General features: G+C 50.6%; 1 protein-coding gene across 1 annotated transcript in view; it reads right to left on the bottom strand.

Annotated features, from left to right (window-relative positions):
* Window positions 1-1,839, bottom strand: part of gcc1 (GRIP and coiled-coil domain containing 1) — a 5,892-nt gene that overhangs the window by 567 nt on the left and 3,486 nt on the right. Inside the window, exon 4 of the mRNA XM_020625296.1 lies at window positions 15-953. Coding sequence (XP_020480952.1) covers window positions 15-953 — 939 coding nt within the window. The remainder of the gene's footprint in view (window positions 1-14; window positions 954-1,839) is intronic.

The raw sequence follows: 1,839 nt of genomic DNA, 5'->3' as shown, positions 1-1,839 counted from the left end.
CGCAGGCTGCCCGCCTCCACCTCCTTCCTGGCCAGCTGCTCAGCATACAGCAGCAGTGTGGGCTCAGTGGGCATTGCTCGCTGCAGGGCCTGGCTGATGACGTCACCTTCGCTCTCGAAGCCAGACTCACGCTCAATGTCAGTCATCTTGTCGCAGTTGTCAACGCAGCTGAAAGCAGCAGCTCGCAGCTTGTTTAGCTCCTGGTCCTTCTCATTCAGTAACGCCATGGTCCTCTCTCTCTGTTTGTGCAGCTCGGCCTCCATTCGTAGCAACTCATCACGGTGCTGCGCCTCCGCCCTTTCTACTTCCTGTCTGTGGATCTGCTGCAGTGCCACTGCCTGCTGCTGGCGCTCCTGCAGCTCCTGACGGTGTTGGGCTTCAGCCTCATCACTCTGGATCCGTAGGTTGATGTACTTCTCCTTGAGCTCTGACAGCTGGTCTCTCAGTTCCTCCAGCTCTTTGGCCTGGCAGCCATCTTTGGCATTCTTATTCTTCAGTACTACCTGTGCTCGCAGTTTGTAGCGCTCAAACTCGTCCTTCAGCTGCCGCAGCTCCTCCTGGTATACAAGCGCTGAGGCTCTGTCCCCACCCACCACTGCCTCAGGCTCTCCCAGCATCTGGATATTTTGATCTGGGTTTCTCTGAGCTGCCAGCAGTAGCAGCTTCTTCACCTTTTCCAGTTTCTCTTTCAGCATGCTGACATCCAGCAGTGACTCGTCTACACCGGGGTCGGAAGCTGACCTACTGGCAGCGGCAATGGCCAGAGTTTTATTCTCAGTGTCAAGCTGCATAATCCGGTCTCTAAGTCTCTGAGCAGTTTGCTGGTCTCGCTGCCTTGCCTTCTCGCAGGAACCCAACAGCTCTGACAGTTCAGAAACCCGTTGCTCCAGAGCTGCAACCCTGACCTCTGCAGCCTGAGCACGCTCACGAGCACGCTCTTCTGCCTCACATGCCTGAAATTATACAAACAGAGAGTTCAGACACACACTGAGGACTAAAACCTGCTGATGTCTGTAACCATATGGTCAACCATGTCTGCAGCAACAATTCCTGAACCTCTCTAAATGTGCTCTGGTAGCTGTAGTTCAGCATTTCAAGCCATTTAACAGAGTTAAAACACCAACACCTGCTGGACAACAGCAGTACTGCATCTGTTAGGTTGTGGCTCTTCTTTAATCAGTCTAGACTTGGGGTAAATCTCAATTCCCTTATTTGATTTTTACTCGCACCTCAATCGACCTGAAAGTTGTTCCACTCCGCCATCTTGAAGGATGTCCCAAAGCTCTTATTCTTGCTCCTCGATGCTTGGAGGTTACTTCCAGGCTGGACTACTGTAACTCTTTACTATCAGGATGTCCCAATAATTCCCTAAAAAGCCTGCAGTTAATCCAAAATGCTGCAGCCAGAGTACTGACAGGAACTAGCAAGAGAGATCATATCTCTCCCATATTAGCTTCTCTCCACTGGCTCCCTGTAAAATTCAGAATAGAATTTAAAATCCTTCTCCTAACATACAAAGCCCTTAATGACAAGGCTCCATCGTATCTTAAAGACCTCATAGAGCCTTATCATCCTAACAGAGCACTTCACTCTCAGAGTGCAGGTTTACTTGTGGTCCCTAGAGTCCACAAAAGCAGAATGGGAGGCAGAGCCTTTAGCTATCAAGCTCCTCTCCTATGGAACCAACTCCCAGTCTCAGTTCAGGAGGCGGACACCCTCTCTACCTTTAAGACTAGACTTAAGACTTTCCTTTTTGATAAAGCTTATAGCTAGGGCTGGATCAGGTGACCCTGAGCCTTCCCTTAGTTATGCTGCTATAGGCCTAAGCTGCTGGGGGGC

The sequence above is a fragment of the Monopterus albus genome, unplaced genomic scaffold (genome assembly GCF_001952655.1).
Source record: "Monopterus albus unplaced genomic scaffold, M_albus_1.0 scaffold351.1, whole genome shotgun sequence".
NCBI classification, from domain to species: Eukaryota; Metazoa; Chordata; class Actinopteri; order Synbranchiformes; family Synbranchidae; genus Monopterus; species Monopterus albus.
The sequence above is the reverse complement of the archived record's forward strand: the minus strand, read 5'-3'. Positions and strand labels throughout refer to the sequence as shown.